At 36.8% G+C, this 20,802-nt stretch overlaps 1 protein-coding gene across 3 annotated transcripts in view; it reads right to left on the reverse strand.

The window, feature by feature from the left end:
- Positions 1-16,705, reverse strand: part of syt14a (synaptotagmin XIVa) — a 42,710-nt gene extending 26,005 nt beyond the window's left edge. For all 3 annotated transcript variants that reach the window (XM_039672123.2, XM_039672122.2, XM_039672121.2), the window contains exons 1-2: positions 16,552-16,705; positions 4,056-4,103 (exon numbers count right to left, since the gene is read on the reverse strand). In XM_039672123.2, the coding sequence (XP_039528057.2) occupies positions 4,056-4,103; positions 16,552-16,669 (166 nt within the window). In that variant the 5' untranslated portion in view covers positions 16,670-16,705. The remainder of the gene's footprint in view (positions 1-4,055; positions 4,104-16,551) is intronic.
- Positions 16,706-20,802: the final 4,097 nt, after the last annotated feature.

The following is a 20,802-nucleotide window of genomic DNA, read 5'->3' on the forward strand; positions in this document are numbered from 1 at the left end:
TTCACACTCTGGTAGGCTTCATTTTTCAGATTAGAATGTTGACGCTTGGTTCACACGCATGCGAAATGCCATTTTGCACGCTCAAAATATGATCTTGCGTGTGCAGAATTGTGACCGAAATATAACCCCATACTTTTACCCTGTGACGACGTGTGAGTGAACTCAACCCCTGTGCACATATAATTGCCATGTTACTCACACACCAAAAAAACAAATTTTTCTCACACACCAAAAAAAATTTCCACTCCCAGCATGCACTCCGAGAGAGAGAGAGAGAGAGAGAGAGAGAGAGAGAGATGGTAAGAATCTGCACACCTGCATCTCTGATATAAATCCAGGTCATCAGACAGAATCACCTGAGCCTGACAGAATCTGGGCCAATGAGAGGAAGCCAGAGAAACGCACAGCTCACAGAGCAGGTGCATCTCAGCCTTTCAAACTGAAAGAGGAGAAAACCTGAAACTACACTAAATCTAAATCTAACCCTTCAGATATACACAGATACCACATCTACCAGAAATAAATCCACCTCATATAAATACGTTCTACTTACTAGTTTCTCCTTTGATACGGAGTCTCTGAGATAGTTAGTCTGAGCACTGATTCAAATAATGTTTTATGGTGAATTATTATCATGCTATTACAACAAGAAATTGCCTTCTGCTTCTCTGATACTTTTGGCAGGTTCTGTTGTCATAGAAACAGGTAAAAGCATGTCAGGATGCTCAGCCACCCCTGAATTACAAAATACTACACTCACAAAAAAAAAAACCCAAAAAACATTGCACGCTGTTGTAAACTCCCACATAACAAAAGACCTTGGTCCCACACACACGCCCTCTGTCATAACACACTCTCACACACACACAAACACCACCGCTGTGTACACACACTCAGAGATATACAGCCACGTCTTCTGACCACACAAACACACGTCTGCTAAATTATGCTGCAAACACACAAGCACACACACTTGATGAGAGAGGGTTTTATAAGCCTCATAAACAGCTCTTCTTCTGAAGCACATTATAATATCATCAGTGTCATTATACAGGATTTAGTCTGCTTCTGTTTTATAATGAAAACACTTTAAGATTTAACAGTATCAGTGATGAAACATTACACAGCTTCTACAGTGCTGCTCCTCGTATTCTTTCCTTCCATTATTTCCATCTCTCTCCTCTCAAACGAAACTATAGGCACTCATCTAAAGTTGTTAAATTACAGTTTATGGTAAGCTACTAATAAACTGTAGCTAACTCCTGTCCATTAACTAGTGAAAACTGTTTAAACTAATTTAATATCCTTTTTAAAAATGTATTACATTATATTGCATCACTACAAAACATACCAGATGGGAACAAATTAACTGGTGAATTGTTTATTGAACCAGTTCATTTAGATGAGATGATTTACTAAAATGAATCCGACTTCCGAAAGCTTCATATCAGAGATGGAGGACATTTTTAATTACCATTGAAGTTCACTCAGTTGTAAAGCTGTGGAAATCAATGCAGTACAGCACTTTGTTATGCTAAACTGATTCTTGCTGGAAAAAAGCATCTAACAAACTAAAACATTTAAACTACTCTCTTATCGCTGAAATTTGTAGCTTCTTCTAGCATCAAAATTGTAGTTTGTTACTCCCTTAAACTCGCAGGAAATTGGCATTAGCCCTAGAAATAATGTCTTGTCAACAGATACTTATGAGTTTGACTGACAGTAGACAGATGTTTCCTGAGGAGTGTACAAACTAACACACACTACATACACATCATGCAATCGATTCAACGGTTAAAAGGATACTTCACCGTTTTTTCATAAACTATGTTATTCCTTTAAAGTTCATTTTTAAAAAAAACACTTGCTGATAATTTACTCACCCCCATGTCATCCAAGATGTCATTCTTTCTTCAGTCGAAAAGATATTGAGGTTTTTGATGAAAACATTCCAGGATTTCTCCATATAATGGATTTCAATGGGAACCAAATCGTTCAAGGTCCAAAAGACAGTTTCAGTGCAAACTGCAAACTGTTCAAAGGGCTTTAAACGATTTCAGACGATGAATAAGGGTCTTATCATGCGAAACGCTCATTTAAAAAAAAAAAACAACAACAACAAAATTTAAGTTTAGTTCAAATGCTCGCCTTGCTCTGTTCTGTGATGCACGTTCATGACTCTCCTGTTTGAACTCGTTCATCAAAATGAACAAATCTTTTTTCGTATCATTTGGTTCATTCAACGAATGAAATGAACAAGTTGACTCTGGAAAAGATTTGTTCATTTTGATGAACGAGTTCAAATAGGAGAGTCACGAACGCGCATCACAGAACAGAGCAAGACGACCATTTGAGCTTATAAAACTTAACACTTTGTTATTATTTTTTTAAATGAGCGATCGTTTCGCTTAATAAGACCCTTATTCATCATCTGGAATCATTTAAAGCCCTTTTAAAAGTTTGCAGTTCGCACTGAAACTGTCTTTTGGACCTTGAACCGTTTGGTTTCCATTGAAGTCCATTTTATGGAGAAAAATCCTGGAATGTTTTCATGAAAAACCTTAATTTCTTTTCGCCTGAAGAAAAAATGACATGAATATCTTGGATGACATGGGGGTGAGTAAATTATCAACAAAAGTTTAAAATTTAAAAGTCAATCAAAAGTTTTAAAAGTGAACTACTCCTTTAACTATGACGAGTTGATACTTACTTCTCTCGTCTCAGTGCGTGCGCTCAATCGTTATGGCGCGCGAGACACTTTGATCGCACTTAACTAGCCAAGTCGAGTCAAGGTCAACTTATGTCAAGTTGACAACTTATGTCAAGGTTAACTTGTGTCAAGGTCGAGTTACACTGCTCGAGTAACTGTATTTAAAGGGGGAAAACGTGGAGGTGTTTGGTATTGAGTGACTTGGGCTAGTTAAGTGCTATCAAAGTGTCTCACATGCCAGAGTGATTGAGCGCACGCACTGAGATGACAGAGATGCATCAACTCATCTTAGTTAAGGAAATAACATAGTTTAATATGAAAAAAACAGTGGAGCATCCCTTTAAATGGTCTTGAAAAAAATAGTCACACTTGAACTGTTCCCAGAATTTCATCTAGAAAAAGAAAATAAATCTTACTGAAAGCTAATATTTTTAAGATGCCAACCTCAATTTTGGAACACAACTTGATTAGATTTATGGCTTTGATTTTCTCACAGTTTTAGAAAATATATACAGTATATATAATCTTCTTTAAAATGAGACCAAACTTAAGTCTGTGCTCCAATTGCATTCAAGACCACAACTATTCCATAAATACAATTGAGTGCCATAAAATCCCCTAAAAATACAAGATAATAAAAAATCATTTTTATAGCAGCAAGGTTGAGAATGGTCAGTGACACAGAGTGATGCATATTAAGCCCTGCGGTTGGTCACTGAGAAGAGTCATATCTAAATAGGGTCATCAGTAGGTTGGCAGTGCTGATTGGTTCAGCCTCAGGAACAGCTCTGCAGGACCCAGCGCTCATCCGGTCCACCTGGAACACGAGACTTTATTACTCTGGGACCGCAGATCCTCACTAATGACGTTAAATCTGCAGAGAATGAGCTCTCACTAAACACGCCAGCCAGCCGATAACAAACAAGACAGCTGGACAAACCCCAGAGGACCTCAAGAACAGCAGCAACATCCAAAAAACAAAATCATCCACTGAAATTTCATAGCCTACACTTCAAACTGATTTCACAATTCACACCTTCCTTCCTTTTTTTTCAAATACCACAATCAAGAGAATGATGGACGAAAAGTTAGGTGAAAATGTACACACTTGCAACAAAAACCATAAGATTGGTGTCAAAGACTTGAGTATGAAAGCTGAAAACAACACATTCAACAAGGAAAGAGCACTAAAGACCAAATAAAGATGCATTTACATAGTGTGACATTACAAACACGTTGAGAAGAAAACAGGAAGACATCCCTCCAGACCAGCGTAAATGTGCCATGTCTGGAGTCAAAGCTGGAGTAAAGGACAAGTGGTTTTATGTTTAAACTGGCCGCATACCTTTTCTAATGCAGATAAGCTCATGTACTCCACAATTCCGCTCTCCACCTGCAGAAACAAAGCAACATTTAATGACAAAAAATAAACACATGCAACAAGACATTAAACAGACAAATACACAGAGAAACAGACACTTATAACTGGTGCACGTGAGACTTGAAGACTTAATCACAATGACAAGTCAAAAGATGGGAAATGGTTTTCAAAGAAACCATGTAAGATTTCATATAGGCTACAAGGGAACTATTTTGTGTTGATACTTGGCACCTTGAACCAGTGCTGCTATTGTTAAAATGAAGAATCAGCACATACTTAAAAAAAAAATTTAAACTAAAAATATTAAGATTAAAACTATGATACAATAGTATATAAATAATACAACATTCCAAACCCGACAAAATATTAAAACGTCAAAACATATGTGATTATTTCAGGGATTTTCATTAGCAACTAAGTCGGTAAGATTTTGAAAAAAAATATGAAATGTCAAAATCAATTTGATTTAAATAGCCAATTCAGTGAATGTATAACAATGTGTCTGAAGCCGAACACTGTGTACGGAAAGGAAATCATGCATTCTACTGAGTCCATAAAGGGACATGATGATGAGAAAAAGTATGATACGAGTTCCGAGAAAAAAATATCTTTTCAATACATTTTTGCATTCTCTCGCAATTATATAATTGGGTAATTATAATTTGTGGGCACCAATGAGCTGCTATCAATATGTGGGTTATTCAAATCGATTGTGAATGCACTCGCTTTTTACTTTCACTTTCCAATTCGCGATCACCCGTGCTCCGTGTATAAGGAGCAACGGAAATGACAGCACATTTTACAAGACAAGATATTTGTCAATGACGCTCAATTCAATTCAATATGCTCACATAAAAACTGTAGCACATCAAATTTTGGCATCAACTCTCCCCGAACAACCTCAATGTACATCTAACTTATTCTAAAGTATACAGTAATCTTTAATTATATGTCCTGCCAAATCACCTTTTAAAGGTAACGATTTCAAACAGGGATCATCAGCATGTGAATCTGAACTCAGTGCAAAACAATCTCTAAAACTCAGACACACAATCTCATACATCACCTCAGCAGAATGTCTCAGTTTACACTTTGCAGCTGCAGTCAGGTGTTTCCTGAGACCGTTTAGGTCAGAAATGTCTTAAATGCTGAAACTCACACTCATGCATTAGAAATCAGCAAATAGGAGTTTCCATTATGTCCAGCGTAAGACTAACCCAAGATGGTCTGCAGAAGATTTCAGTTGGCAGTTGAGTGGTTAGATTCAAACCTGGGAATGAATGAAGTGATACCCTACTCCAGAGCTAAGCATTACATTTAAACATGAAGCCGTGTTTAAGGGGTAAAATATTTGGACTCTGTCTTGTATGATGACAATTACAACATTATTAATGTTCAACTTCAAACACAAATGAATAAGTAGTTTAAAGGCAAAACACAAAAGAAGATATTTTGAAGACTATGGGTTGCCACACAGTTGATGGACACCATTGACTCCCATAGCATGGAGAAAAAAAAAAAACATGGGGTCCATCAACTGTTTGGTAACTGACAATCTTTAAAATCTTTTTTGTGTGTATGTGTGTTCAGCAGCAGAAAGAAATTCATACAGGTTTGGGACAACCTGAGGTTGAGTAAATTATGACAAATATTTAAAAACATTTAATAAAAAAAATAAAAATAAAAATAAAAACATTAAAAAAATGTACTGACCCCAATCTTTTGAATGACAGATTGTATGGTTCTACACTGTGAGAACACTTGGGAGTCCTGAATGAGAAACACTGCACTGACAAGAACTGTATTCAATTGCAAATGGGACATTTTAAGTCTATTAAACCACATTCAGTTTAAGGGTTTAGTGACCTTAAAAAATTAAAAAAAAAATTAAACATTAAAAAGTTTATCTGAATTTTTCACAATATCATTATAAAAGAACTTTACAAAAAATGCAAGTTCCAATGTTCCAATGGAGAAGTTATCGGTCAGAGGTGACTGGGTCAAAGTAATGCCCATTGTCCGAATAATGTCAAATTATAAAATGGTTAGTTACAATCCTTGATTCTGATTGGTCAATAGCTGTGCTTTATTCATGATAAAACAAGGCCGCTTCACCCAACGGTTCGATTTATCACTGTGCAACACTGCAGTTCCTATGTTATTATTTGAGCTCTAATGCATATTACACATTGGAACGTTGTTGCTGTTCATGGTCAGGGACTATTTTTTTCTAGTGAAGGAAGGCTTTTAGTGATTTTACTTCATGAAAGTTGCACATTAATATTTGTATTGCGTGGTAACCATTTTATTATATGCTTTTATAAAAAAGCATATAAAATTATTTACAATAAATTATTTACGGACAAATTATACTCCACTTCATGCCTAACAGCGCCCTTCTACTGTTACTTATTCACGATACACTACAGCACAGCCTCTTGTACCTTATTGCTTACATAAGAGTAAGTGAAGCAAAAGCCATGTGTTTCACTTTAAGATCATTTCACAATTTGTGCTTTAAATCTGATTAGAGCTGGCTTTGATTCTGGCAGAGCATTGGTGTGAATCAAATACCTTTGGGCTTTAGCTTGTGGGAGATTGTAATGCCCCGTTGACCTGCAGAGGTGAGGTTGTTTGTGGTGAGTAAAGGTCATTCTGGGGGAGAGCGAGATGGATGCAGCCAAGGATGTCAGTTTATGCATTCTTAATGCATGCTGTCAAGCTGTAACCCGAGTGAAACCCTAGACATCTGTGATGTGGAGTCTATCATGGTGGAATTACATCTAAGACTAAATTTCACAATGTGGATCTTTCCATGGTAATGAAGCTTGATCACTGATATTATAGCAGTACTGTAATTAGGAAGCATCCAGATTACTCGCTGGAAAATCACATACTGTACTGTTATATGACAAAAGCAGAGGCTTCATGGCTGGCTGGTCAGGTCAATGCAAAGTAATATTTTTATAGCAGGATTAACGGTTATATTAGTATGTCTAACATACATTTTTGTTTAATAAAAGAGAAAAACTTACTGGTCTTTACTGGAGTAAAAGTTACCAGTATCGTTCAAAACGCTGAATGAGTTTTATATTTAAGCGCAAGTTTAATAAGAAATACATGTGCACAAATGCTCTCATTATAACACACAAAGCAGAGACACAATGTTAAAAAGATTTGTAAAAAAGATTCATTGTGAAGTTTAGTCAGATTCATTGATTATTTTTTTTTTTCAGTTTTCGCACTCAATGAGTTTGCACTCAACTGACTGACAGCTTCAATAATTATAAAGTGAAGCTTTTAGTTTTACAAACGTGGGCAATACTAATACTAATCATAACCCCCAAAATGCTGTAAATATCTACCACACAACTGTGTGTAAAATGGATAACAATTTTTTTTAAAGCTGTACGCAGCAATTATCGGGGCCAATAAGCCCAAAAAAGATGATAAGACATGCCAACATGGCTGGGAGTGTCTGACCAATTGCAACTGTTATGTTATGTGTATTTGTCCTTATGTATTTATTTATATAAGGTTTGTGTATGTTTTGTTTTCTTTGGGTTTTAGGTTACCATTGATTGGATAATAGCCTGCCGACGGTAATTGGTGGATCAGCTGGCGGTCCTGTTTAAAAACTCCTCTTCCGTTTGACAGTGGAAGACTATTGCAGCTTCGGGTCGGTCACAATGGCGCGGACTTCCTGCCAGCCGTTAGATCAAACATAAATCTTGTGATGTTTCTTTTTGTTGTGTGTTTTATGTAGAGGGTGGTTGTGTAGGAGAGAACTGCTCCTTTGTTTGGGGAAATATTATTTTCTTATATTTTTTTGTGAAGAGTGTAGATTCGGAAGCGTTATTGTAGTTTTCTTTTCTTTTGTGTTAGGTTAGTTACATTTTATGTTTGTTAGATTGGGGTTTTTGTTTGTTATTTTGGGTCTTGGGTCTCTCTTTTGATTTCATTGCTTTACTTGGTTTTCTATAGATTAATTATAGCCTACTTTATTATTTGTTTTGTTTGGGCCAGTGGTCCTCACTAATGAATGTGGTTTCATTTATTGTTATCTACTTTTGGTGATAACTCTTAATTATAATAAATGTGTTTATAATTTATGGTGCTTATCTTCTTTGGTTTCGTTCTTCGATTCTTTTGGTGTGACGGCCTGCTGGAAGCCTGTTTTTTTCAGTCTTTTTTTTCAGCATAATAGCAACAATGAGCGAATAAAGACATTTAAAGATGATTTAGGCAAAATTGCTGGTAAATCATATATACAATAACTAAAAATAAGATTTAATAAATTTTCAAGACACATACAGTACGAAGTTTCGTAACGGTACACCAATGCATTTGTAAAGTGTAGCATTTAATATCATGAAATTATATTGTAATTAATGGCTATGTCCTTGTTTTGTTCTATTATAGCGCCACCAAGTGGTGCAGTTTCAAAGCTTTTTTCCATGTTTTTTCGAGTGAGCCCATTCATGTGTGACCAATTTGCTGAAAATATATCATTTTTTTAGAGTTATAGACATTTATACGTATGAGAGCATAAAAAAGGACCGGGTGATTTTGATTGGAAGTTTTTGCCACTTACTATCAACATTTTGACATTTGGGTAGAAGCATGAGGCCACCAACCTACTTTACCTAATTTCTATATGGCAGAAGAAGAAGACTGATGAAAATAACCCTCCAGTTGCTGTTTGCTAATGGAATCCTGACAAATACCTTTAACAGAACTAGCCTGCAGAGAGAGAAAGATTTCTCCACAGTCACACTGAAGAGCTACTGACAAGGTTTTTTGTCACACAGCCAGTTTTTTCAGACCCGCAGTGTATAAAGCAGATTACAATTACATTAAGGGCTAACAGCCCTGCCTCTACTAAATATACATATTCCAATCTAGTTGAACCTAGGTTGAACTCACATGCTCAGATACAAAGATCTAGCTGCTGGATTTGAGTTTGTAGACTTATGTGGACATATCAGTTTTATTTGGGTGGTTCATAGTCAGCTTAATCTGCAAACTGGACCAGATAAGTCAGAAGTTCTGAGGCCTGTGGTTTATCTTCAAGGATTTTGCTCTGGAGGCCAGTTTGATTTCAGTTTTGTGGGAAATTTGATTGATGCCAAGTCTGTAAATAAAGTAAGTAAACTAAGCCAAGGTGAGGTTGCAGGGCCAAACCCCAAGTACTTTTGTCCTCTTTCTCGCTTTCATCCATCTCCCCCTTTCAACTGTTTTGTATTTATAGAGGCCCGTCCCAGTTTTACATTTGTTCGAATCCTGGACTGAGGAAAAAAGAAAGAGAGAGGGGGAGAAATAATTGCCTTGTACCTGGAGACATGCCAACCTTTGCATCTCCTTTGCTGCTAAAGACCAGTCACACATTTGTCTCCTCAGAGAAAAATCTCAAATCTCAAGCAACAAGAAAAAAAAAGCCATCGAAAGGACCATACACAATAATAAAGTAATTCATAGCTCTACGATGTACACAACTTATTTTCAAAAAGATCAAACAAAATGAAGAATACTCCTTCAATATTCTCTACTAATCATAATGCATTTTAAACTCTTCACAAGGACCACATATGGGTGCAGATTATCAGCTCATGAGGAGAGTTAAGTACATGTGAGTACAATAAATACTAACACTGACCTCCCAGCCAGATCACAACTATAGTAAGACCAAGGTAGAGATTCAAATATATCCTTCGCCTCCCACTATATCTACATCATATCTAAATCTGGAATCCATCCTGCCTGATCTTAACAGCTCCAGATTTCATTTGCTATTTTCAACATCTCTCACTCTCTTTAAAGAAATAACATCTCATCCCCACAGACTGACAGATTTACACAAAAATCCGCTTTGGCTTCAGAAAAGCAGCTCCCCAGAATGGATGTAATGAAAATGCCACTGAGAAACAGCATTACCTGTGATTTTCCAATATCCCATGGTGGGTTTGCCGACTGAGTACTGAAGCTCTATTTTCTCTTTCTTTGGGTCTTTTAAATGTGGCTGTGGATTATTATTGGTCAGGCTGAGGTATTGTCTGCATTATGATGTGCTATATAGTAGGATATGGTTGAGTGTATGGGTGTTTTTCAGTTACCTTTGGCTCTGTGAATAATGAATGAAAATAATGAGAGACAAAACAGCATTCTTATTAGATTTAGTAAAATGCATTTCTTTGCCACTTTCAATATAAAACATTTTAAACTTAACAAAAGGAGAGAGTTCTGACGGCAAGTATAGTTGGGGGAAGACCTGTTTAGGCCATAATATTGTAAATTCTGACTAAAATTCTGTAACTCTAGAATAATTTAACAGTGGAGCAACTGCTGAAGTGAACAGAATACTGTAAATCACTATCAACCAGAATGATTTAATAATAAGAAAAGAAATAGGGGAAAGAAAATGTAATTAACAAGAAATCACAAAATAGTATTGCATGTGTGTTAGACAGAGTGTTACATGCCTTTACTATCAAGATTTTAGAAATGAATAATATCTGACAAACAGTTTCAAGACAGAAGATCATTTTTAGGAACTAATTTAACTTTGTTTAAAAACTCATTTTAGGCCATTTTTATCTCATTAATCATCTTCAAATTTGGCAAAAGTAATTGCTTGCTAAAATAATAGCTAAAAAACACACTCATTAGAATGACAAGTGCTAAGGGGTTGGGTAGCGTCATTTAATATGAACCAACTCTATCGTCCAACAGTTTAAACCTCTGCCAACTCCATTAAAGAATCATTAGAGCTGATTCATAGGATCACTTATCACCCTTGCACACCACACTCTCCACAGAGATCATAGCTTTCAAAGTAAGATATTACAAACTGCTCCAAATGCACAAGGGTCATCTGTGCTTTTGTCAGGCATGGTTACAAATTTAACTTAATCTAAATCAAAATGGTTTTTCTAAAGACATATAAATTACTCAATATCATCGGCTAAGGAATTTGCTCATTTAGCTGATGCTTTTATTCAAAGTGACGTGTTTTGATCCACAATGTTGGTTCGGGAGTGCTATATACAGTCCAGTAGCACTGGGACTTTCCACTGTTTTATCAATTTGCTTGTCAGTGTTGTTTCAGTGACTCTTTAGGTTGCATTGTTGAGCCAACCAAAAGAGTCACTGGTGGTGCTGAAAGTTTACTATCTTTTTGAGTGATTAATTGAATCACTTACTCAATAGATGGGTTAAAAACATTAATTCATTTAATAAATAAACAAGTAAATTTCTTTCTAAGTGAGTTATTGAATCATTGACAACCAATTTGTTCAAAAACTATTCAGAAACAAAAACACCTTTAAGTGACTTCATGAGCTATTATGCCTCTATAAATGAGTCAATGAATCTACCAATGCCACAGTTCTGTTAGTTTAGACTTTTTGTGTCTTACCACCTTCTGCCTGAGTTAGTCTTTTGTCGTCTTGGTTACTCATTATGTTCAGCTGTGCACTCATTATCTCCCTCATTATCACTTGAACTTAGCCTACTGTAAGTTCTGTTCTGTTCATGTTTCATCATTTGGTCTCATTTGTGAATAGACGTGGTGCACTTTCTCCTGCCTTCTTTGTTGTGTATCTAGTGAATTATCAAGAAAAGAGTCTGTCTGAACTAAATTAGCCTTATTCGTGTGTCTACACCACCAGTTTGTGACAACCAATTTGTTCATATTTACTGATTCATTCAGAAACGCCACTATCTGGCATCATTTGGAACCATTTTCATTGGAAGTACAAAAATAAAATTACAGGCAAAATTTTGTTAAACAAATAAATAGTAATAAAACAAATTAGTTGTTAACTCTTTTAAAACAATAAAAGCAATGTTGGTCTGAATTTCAAAACCATCTTTCTTCGCAAGACTTTTCTCTTTCTGTTCTGTGGTCGTGTTGAAGGTTCCAGCATCGGTTACATGTAGCTGTCTTGACTAACAGTGACCCAGACTGATAACCAGACAGAGAAGAGACAACTTTGCCCTAGAGAGTCTCACTCATTCTCTCTCTCCAGCACACACATTACCAGTCTGACACACAACGCCGCAATTAACAGTTTGGTCCTCTAAGGTAGATCCTATTCACTACAGTCTACATGTCTCTCCTTTCCTTTCTTACTCGCACACACTCTCTCTCTCCCTCAAGAGAGAGAGAGAAGCAATTTATGTCAAGACACATAAAAGCTAATGGGCATTTGCAAACAAGTCTTAAATCTGCACTAGATCTCAAGTGCCTAACCGATTAGAGAGAAGATTGTGATTGCTGGGATATGCCTCCTTCTCACAAACTCCTTCAGGCTTACCTACAGTCCTGTGAAGAGTTGTAAATCAGACGTTAAGCTCAGCTAGTTTAAATAACACTTATTAAACTCTACTTGATCTCACGGATTATTTATTGATTAGACAATTACATGTCGTAATCTGTGAGATGCAATTACATCTTCCTAATCTGGAAACATCAAAAGAGAGGAAAAAGGTGAAACTCATCTAAATTTCTGCTTTATAAAATATAAAGAGCTCTCTTAATCAGCACCCAGTAGAGCAATTACGGCCCTACACCTGCGCTATCTGGAGTCCTACACTGCCTTTGGGAGAAGGCATGGGGTTCTGTGGGTGTGTTTTGGCGACTGGACTCTGCTGGGACTTCACCAACACCACACTCTGCAGACTTTGCATTGGATCGGGTTCATGGCCAGTCTGCACTGATCTGAGTCATGAAAACAGACTCAGCAGAAGTCAGACTCTTGAGGGCCGTGCTGCAGTTGATGCAGTGGATTTCATGCACAGAGACGCCCCTAAAGACCAGCGTGTGGGTTTGTATGTAAATGTATGTCTACAGGCTAAGTACAGGCAAGTCTTGTCAGTTTTACTCTTGAAAAATGTGAAAATTGGCGAGAAACAAAAAATGCAAATCATAATGTGTACTGCTAAATCCAGTGTATAAGATTCTCTTTGGGATAAAGTAAACCACAGTTGGCCAAGCAGAGACACCAACATCTCATGGGCAGCAGGAAAGAACCGAAGAGAGAAATTACTGTAAAGATATTAGATACAGTCTGTTTGGAATAAGGTCTATTCAAAAGCGCCCCCTCAGATTTTTGAGCCAAGTTGATTTTAAATGCAACTTTCAAAAAAATTATTTTTACATTAAAAATGACTTTTGGTTATTAAGTTAAATTATCATTTTGTATATATTATTTTAAAAAAAAATTAACAAAAAAATAAAAAGGATGCATTAAATTAATTTGGTCAAAGTGACAATAAAAACATTTATGTTACAAAAAACATATTTCAAATAAGTGTTATTTTATAACTAGTTATTATAATGTATCACTGCTTCCACAAAATATTAAATAAATACAGCCTTAGTAAGCATTAGAGACTTATTTTCAAACATATTTTGAATGGTAGTGTATATTACAAAAGAAAAAAAGAAAACTCGGATATCTAAATTTGATTAATCAAATCGAGTCACGTCTTCCACAGATCCCTTTGCATCAAAATGAAACATTTGTCATTTACCATCATGTCACTCGAAACTCTTATGACTAATTCGGAACGTGGAACACAAAGGCAGTTATTATCAAAATGTCAAAGGAACTAAAAGGAAAACAGAATACACAGAACATCTATATTGATTCTACATGGCTGTTAACCAGTTCTAAACCAGAGTTCTGTCAGGACCACTATCATCAAATTCGATTGACAATTAGCATAGAGCTAATGTTCTGTTCTGGGCAAGAACTCCCACGCATCCATGCAGCCTGCGTGTATAAGAGCAGGGAGAGCAGCAATAATAACCCCCATAGGCAAAATATATTCTGATTCAAAGTACACTCAGACTGACGAGAGGAGCTGGGGATGGAGGAGGGCAATTCACTCCTGAGAAAGGCGATAGCTGCTGATAATACTGAAGGATATGTATACAGTGATAGGCGTTGTATTCCAATAGGTAGACGTGGATCAGCTGAGAGTCACTGACACTATACAATTAAATTCAACCAAACATTATAAATAGGTAAAGAAAACCAAAAAATACCTCTGCAGAGAAGTAGAAACCAGATACTGTAGCAGATCTAAAAATGCACATATTTTAATAATTATATCGAATACTTTTTTGTTGACAGTCCCTCTGGTGTCAACAGGAAATGGCAGCTATTTAATGTGATTAGCAATGGAGCTTTAAGGAGCTGAGAGTAAGTTGCCTCCAGCGCTCTGAAATAACATCTCTTATAAAACGTGTTGTCATGTTTTGACAAGCTACTTTCCTCATGTACAGGTAAAACGAGGCAACACTCTAATGGTGAGCCAAATAACTGATGAGACGATGAACTGATGAACCACCTTCAGATTAAATAAAAAACAACTTCAAAAACAAAGCAATCTTGCATGCATCATATGAGGGTTTTAAAGGTCGTCTATTACAGAGATCCATCAGAGTTTGAAATTCACCTGTCAGAGTAGATGATAAAGTGCCTTCTTTTGGGTATGGTTTAATAACTTCCCAGTACATGGCAAATTCGTCCTGAATGTGAAACAAAAGGCCGCAAGTGATATGTGAAATTAATGCAGCATGCTTTCAAAATCCATTACGTCGGCAATCAAGTTCTCTTCCTTATAGCATTTATCTAGGAAAGTAAACAACTCACCAAACACTTACGCTGCAAATACAACCTCACAACACAGCAGATGTTTGCCATTAAAAAGAGTAAAAAAAAGAGATTCATGGGGAACCAAAGAGTAAAGAACAAAAGCTGCAGCTCTTTCAGAGGGAACACACTTCACTGAAGTGACAACAGTTAAACAAATACTCAACAGCCCCTTTTTTTCATCCTATTCTTCCTTATCAGCAACGTACATCCTGCTTGATGTGCAGCTCTTTTGTTATGCCAACATGATTTGGGGTTTTATTCTCTGCAGAACAGCAGTGAAGTGCTGTAAATATTTGATATGGACTGACTGTGCCAACAGATGAGAGAGGAGAGGTGATAAAGTATCTGATTGTCCTGAGGCAGAATCGGTTTGTTTGGATGTAAATGTGTCAATATGGTTAACTGACCTGCAACACAATGCAGAATAACTAGCCCTTGTAAGCTTCACCGTGTTTATGGGATCTCTACATGACACAAACCATGCATTTTTATGCAATATTAACATTTACACAGAATCTAAGAAGACTACTTGTAAAATAGATTCCCCTTTACACTTTCTTACAGATTTCCTGATTTCTGGCAAAAGGCATGGACCCTGGATTCAGTGCTGTTAGCTTAAGCTATTGTTTAGCAACAATTGGTAAGGTCGAGATATGACATTGTGCACGTCATAATAATGAAGACAAAAGTGTAGTTCAGTCCCTGTCGAATGTCAGAATTTGCGGTTCGTCAACTTCTATGTGACAATGATAAAACTCATGCACCATTTTTCAGTATTTTAATTTTTCCAGGTTAACTTGGACAGATCATCATCAAAAGTTGGACAGTGATTTTATGGTTCTTTTATCAGCAAAAATACTCATTAAAAACATACAAAATAATCAATTTCCATTCCTTCTAAACATTTAGAGCTAAGTTAATGTGCATGCAGATCTAAATCATGTTAAATTAACTGAATTTTTAAAATCAAGTTAAAATATTACTATTCTCTCTTAACCAGTACAATTTAAATGAACTGAAAGCATTCAATAAGAAATAATTCCATCTCTTCTGGTGTGGAGGATGTGTGTGTGTGGGTGTGTTGGTACTGGCTTGTGCAAAAAAGAAAAAGGGAAAAAAGGCCAGTTTCACAGAGAGCAACAGTCTTTAAATACAAAAGAACATTTTTATAAAATTGAGCCAACTGACATTACACACACCGCCTACATACAATATACTGTATATAGGCTATACATTCAAAAAGACAGCAAAAGCTTTTTCAATTCTTCTCGATGAGAAGCCAATTAAGAAACCGAACGCTACGAAATGAACATGGTACAGTTTATACCTATGCAAACAGACAATTCTACTTATGTGCAAAGATTAGAGAGCGACGTAAACATTCAGCAAGGAAATCTCTGCTAAATAGACATTGCGCGACTCTTCGAGCAACCTGTATGAGTGTGTCAAATAACGCTAAAAGACTGAACAGTGACTTAGAAGAGGTTCGGTTTCTATTGAAAGAGTACCGGTTCTCTCGCACTATATAGTGAAAGAAACCATCAAATAGCGATGTGAGTTGATCAGGGAGTCGCCAGTGCGGGAGCTGTTCTTTCAGCACCACAATCACTTCACTTCATACAACACACAAACTTTAACACTAGCGTCCCAACACAAAAAAAAAAAAAAAAAAAACACTCAATGCCACAACCAGAGGGAAAACATTCGATTTTAGCCCCGGCACGCACAGAAGCGCGGGGGGGTTTTAAAAGAGAAGAGAGTTTGAGAAAGCGGGAGAGCGCTATTGGCCTACTTACCATCTATCGCCATGATGTTCTGGTCTGGACTGAACCATGGCGCACGCTTAAGACGGGGTGGGCTCGACCGCTCCAGTGAGCAGGGGGAGGAGATGGGGACGCGCATCAAATGGTACATTCTGGAATCATATAAAAAAAAAGTTTGAGTTCCTGCCGTGCCCCATAGGATGCTGATGAACTGTTTTAAAAAAAAAATGCTTAAGATGAATTAGAAAACAGCTGTCGAAAACAAAATTATGCGTTATAGCTAACGGTAAGTATAGGTAAATATGATTTAAATTCAATTCAAATTTATTTGTGTAGGCAACATTAGGTTATTTATTCACAATATACATCGATTCAAAGCAGCTTAACAGAAAATGTGTCTACATTTAACTGTGTCGAAATAGCTAACTCGATTTCGATCTATCGAATAGCTATGTCAAAGTTTGTCTTGTTAAACGAGTAAATACAAGGCATAGCAAGAGATTTACGTTTATTACATGATTATACCGTGTACGTTTTCTGCTGGTTATGAATAAGAGCAAACATCAAAAATAGTTTATGATAACATTTGTATTATTATTAATACGGCTCTATGAAATACTTGATTTTGATTAGTTAATCAGGCTTTTTACCGAAAAATTATTGCAATATTTTTGAACAATAACCATTGGACATGGCAAGGATATAGAATGTAAGCTATAACAACATATATCCAAACACACTTAGACTCATGAAATCAATCCATCCATTCATACAGTAGCTGTGAATTGATATGGATAATTAAACCTCTGATACATAGCCTATTAACTCTTTCTGAATGAAAAAAATATGAATTGCAAAAAATATTAGCAATGATGGTTTATATTCAACATTCCTACCAGCTCTCCAATGGGCTTTTAAAAAATTCATAGCCAAACAGCAGGCATCTCGCCTAATGACAGTGACCTTTAGAAAGCATCTGCATTCAAAAGCAAGTCAATACATATGCAGCTTATTTCACTCCCTGAACAGGCTCTAAATTGTTCACCATAGTTTTGAAAATGTTTTAGAGATACACACACACACACACACATATACTGTGTACAGGGTGTGTATATATATATATATATATATACATATACATATACATACACTGTATTAGTACCTAATATGATTATATAACCATGTCCAATTTGTGAGGCATTGTTCAACACTGATAACTGCATTATTTGTTGTAAACTGGGCTTCGCTTTTTACTCTGAGAGAAGTGCTTGTGTATTTCCTGTCAACTGGGATGTCATTAGATTTCTGTAAGTACCGGAAGGCATTCAGAGCACTTACTGGAGAAACGATGAAAGGGAGAGCGTGAGAAACACATTTGGGAAATCAGCTTTGTCCTTTCAGAGCTTCGATGGAAAAACACAGTGTGTCTGAAATACCAATAAGGACTTCATAAGATATGAACCTGACAGTTTTGGCACTGTTATCGAAATCATAATCCCATCCAACTACCAAAGTCGCCATGGTTACCCGCTGTTGCCATGTGCCCATTGTTCTGGTTAAAAACACAAGCACGTGCCATCATGCTAGAAATAACAGTTCCCCATCAGTGTCTCTATCCATCTATACCATCATTTCCTGTCATCTTTTGTATCCGCTCATTGGACCCCTCAGTCTTTCCTGTCCATTTTACATTAAATACCAGCCTAAATACAGGAACAAAAAAATGTTCAGTGTAAACTGGAGCCAGGGACTGAGGTTTGATGATGTGTATGAGGTCATCAACTCTAATTCTTAAAGCTGTATCATCACAGTAATGTCACTGACAATTAAGAGACACAGAAATTACTTATTACTTATTACTTATACTTATAATTTGGATCCCTCTTTCTCATTGGTGTAAATTAGAATAATGGGTTTTGACTGCTAACATCTCTCTATTTGTTCTTCATTTGACTGTTGATAATTGACACCGCAAATGAAAGGACTCACAGACACACACCTCCACTAGCAGGGATCCCAACACATAAAATAAATGGATCAAATGCTCGCACAAACATATTAATGAAGGATCATGGCAAATATGCTATTACTTTAAACCCTAAATGCATGGTTAAAATAATTTTAAAAAATACAAATTTATTTAATTTGAATTTGCTATATTTCATCTGGTATCTGGTTTTATGATCACATTTTATATAGAAAATAGTTTTCTATTTTTATATATTATATTATAGAATTTATTACACAAACTTTTAGGCTACAATGGCCATGATTTTTGAATTGGTATTTAGCTAAATTTACAGGCCAAAACAGTTAGGTTACTAACATTCTTTCAAAATATCTTTTTTTATATTCAGCAAGAGAAAGAAAGTCATGCAGGTGTGAAATAACGTGAGATGAGTACATGTTAATAAACAGAATTTTAATTTTTGGGCAAACTATCCCCAAAATATGATTTTTTTTTATATTTTTTTTATATAAAATAAGAATAATCTAAATAAGAAACTAAAACTGCTAGTAAGTGGCAGTAAAAGTCTAAATGATTAAGTCAATGAGTCATTCATTCATTTGATTGGTTCAAATGGCTGATGCATTCATAAATTAAGTAATTAGGTGTGTTTGACTTGAACTGCGCTGTGCAGATCTATTGGTGAATGACATAAAAGTACCATGAAGTGATTCGGAAGCATGCGGTCTGCTCTCTAATCACACACGTGGTACTTTGATGTAGGGCAGGGCCTGACCAATTTGCTGCCTGGTGCCCAATAACAAGCCTCAGGGTGAAAGAAGATGGTGGTGGAAGAAGTACTGTCAAGATGAGGCTGAACAGTGGGCCAAGGCAGTCTCCCTTGGCAAGCATGGACAATGAACAAAGTGGAAAGGAGTGGAGAAGAGGAAGTTTACCTGAAAGGATTTGTGAGCGTTGGAAGTCATGTCAGTTGAGCTTTACCATCAGAGCTAAATGTGACATCTACACCGGCCAATCATTTTCAGTGGCTGGGCGAAGACCCAGAATGTGACCTCTGTTGATTGCCAGCCCCCTTCAAACACATACAGCTCGAAAGGCGATCTCCTGTAGGGACAGTATTGGCGAGTTCTCCACCAAGCTCTTAAAAGAGCCTCGCCTCCATCCTGGAAAGTAAACGAAATACAAATTTCCTTTTACCTCAAGTAATGAAAAATTGCTCTCAATTGCTCTCGTCAAGAGTGGGTCAAGGAAACCAGAAGTGTCTCCCCACCACCACAGCGAGGCCAGCTCTACTTAGCCTGTGACTGTGAGATGCTGGTTGACATCGGCAAACAGCTGGCATTTCCTTTATAGATTGCTGATGCTGATTGCACCTTAAGGCCTGACTTGGTGCTCTGGTCACTCAAGAAGGTGTACATTGTTGACCTTACTCTACACTGGGAGGATAGGGTGGAGGAGGGCTTTGAATGCAAACACCTGTGCTATGCAGAATAGCTGCTAATGCTGCTAACTAGCACACCAAAGTGTACCCTAGTGGAGGTTTGATCTAGAGGCTTTGATGGCATTGACAACCTGACTCCTCAGAGACCTGGAGATTAGAGGCCAGAGCTTCAGCCTTTTCCATCAAAGCCTTGTCGGAGGTTGCAGAAAGAATTAGTGGCTATGGATGAAAAAGCACGACTCCAGCTAGGCACAAAAGTAACTTAGTGGCATGGAAGTAAGTGGATGGGGTGATTCTGGGACACCATAATTTGCTGTTGAGCCCTCTGGAGGCGTCATGGGCTCATCAATGAAATGTCAAAGAAGGAGGGTGCCCACTTGAGAACTCTTATCATTCTTCCCCCAGTAACTGGTCTCCATGGAGTTGGGTACGTACTGTAGTAACAAAGCAACATCTTATCCTCTGTATGTTTAAACATGATCTAGCATCTATATGAAATTCTTTTTTTTTTTTTTTACACCTGATAAAAGTAATTTTATAAAGAATATGCATCTAATTGTGTATTCAAAGGATAATTTAGCAATGTGTTTTACAGGTAATGAAAGCAGGCAGCATCTGTTCAGGGCCAAACATTTTAAGAGAAACCTTTATAGCCTATCTGTCGCCTTTGTGCATTAAGGAAATGCCAAGCTGGATGCAGATTGCCATCAAGATCTATTTTAGTCTAAAAGTAGCCGCTGAGTTGCAGTCGGTGTAAGGTTATCAGACTGGGGTGGTTTCTGGGCAGAATTTTGTCTATCAATAATTGACCTCCTCTTCCTCCCTTGCCATCCCTTTAGGTTTGTTTTGTGGTTATTTTTGGAGTCTCTTCCAA

The sequence above is a fragment of the Pimephales promelas genome, chromosome 11 (assembly GCF_988280905.1).
Source record: "Pimephales promelas chromosome 11, fPimPro1.hap1.1, whole genome shotgun sequence".
NCBI classification, from domain to species: domain Eukaryota; kingdom Metazoa; phylum Chordata; class Actinopteri; order Cypriniformes; family Leuciscidae; genus Pimephales; species Pimephales promelas.